We start from the raw sequence: 665 nt of genomic DNA on the forward strand, positions 1-665 counted from the left end.
CGGATGATGTGCTTGTGTTCAGCCGAAATGTGCAGGAACACCTGCAGCACCTCCGGCGGGCGCTGCAGTTCCTACGTGAGAAGCAGAGGTTCGTGAAAGCGCAGAAGTGTTCGTTTTTCATGCAAACAATCAGTTTCTTAGGCTTTCGTGTTTCTGCAGCAGGAGTCCAACCAGATCCGGCTAAGATCGAGGCGATTCAGCGGTGGCCGCTACCGCTGTACACGCGGACGGACGCTCAGAAGTTCCTCGGGCTCGCCTCATACTTTCGCAATTTTATTCCGGGGTTCGCTTGCATTGCTGCCCCTCTAACTGACTTCCTCAAGAAGGAGAAGCAGTTTATTTGGACGGAGAACGAGGATGAAGCCGCCCGACGCCTCATCGGGCACCTGACATCATCCCCAGTACTCGCGCTCCCTGATTTTGATAAACCCTTTTTCCTTACGACCGATGCCAGTGACACCGCTGTCGGGGTTATGCTCTCTCAGCAGGCTCTTGGTTCGAAAAAGCATCAGATAATCGCTTGCTACTCGCACCGCTTCACAGAGAGGGAGAAAAAGTATCCGGTCAGGGAAAAGGAGCTTTACGAGGTCTGGTAGGGCGTTAAAAAGTGCCGACACTACCTGTACGGCAGGCACTTCACGGTTCAGACCGATCACCAATCATTG

The 665-nt window shown here is 53.4% G+C and overlaps 1 protein-coding gene across 1 annotated transcript; it reads left to right on the forward strand.

Moving 5' to 3' along the window:
- Nucleotides 1-119: 119 nt before the first annotated feature.
- On the forward strand, nucleotides 120-596 carry EMH_0100510 (uncharacterized protein; the record flags this gene model as incomplete). Its single annotated transcript, XM_013494447.1, has 1 exon — nucleotides 120-596. One exon carries the CDS (start codon nucleotides 120-122, stop codon nucleotides 594-596), a length of 477 nt encoding a protein of 158 aa, XP_013349901.1.
- Nucleotides 597-665: the final 69 nt, after the last annotated feature.

Source organism: Eimeria mitis, genomic scaffold (assembly GCF_000499745.2).
Source record: "Eimeria mitis Houghton genomic scaffold, Emh_scaff11625, whole genome shotgun sequence".
In the NCBI taxonomy this organism is placed as follows: domain Eukaryota; phylum Apicomplexa; class Conoidasida; order Eucoccidiorida; family Eimeriidae; genus Eimeria; species Eimeria mitis.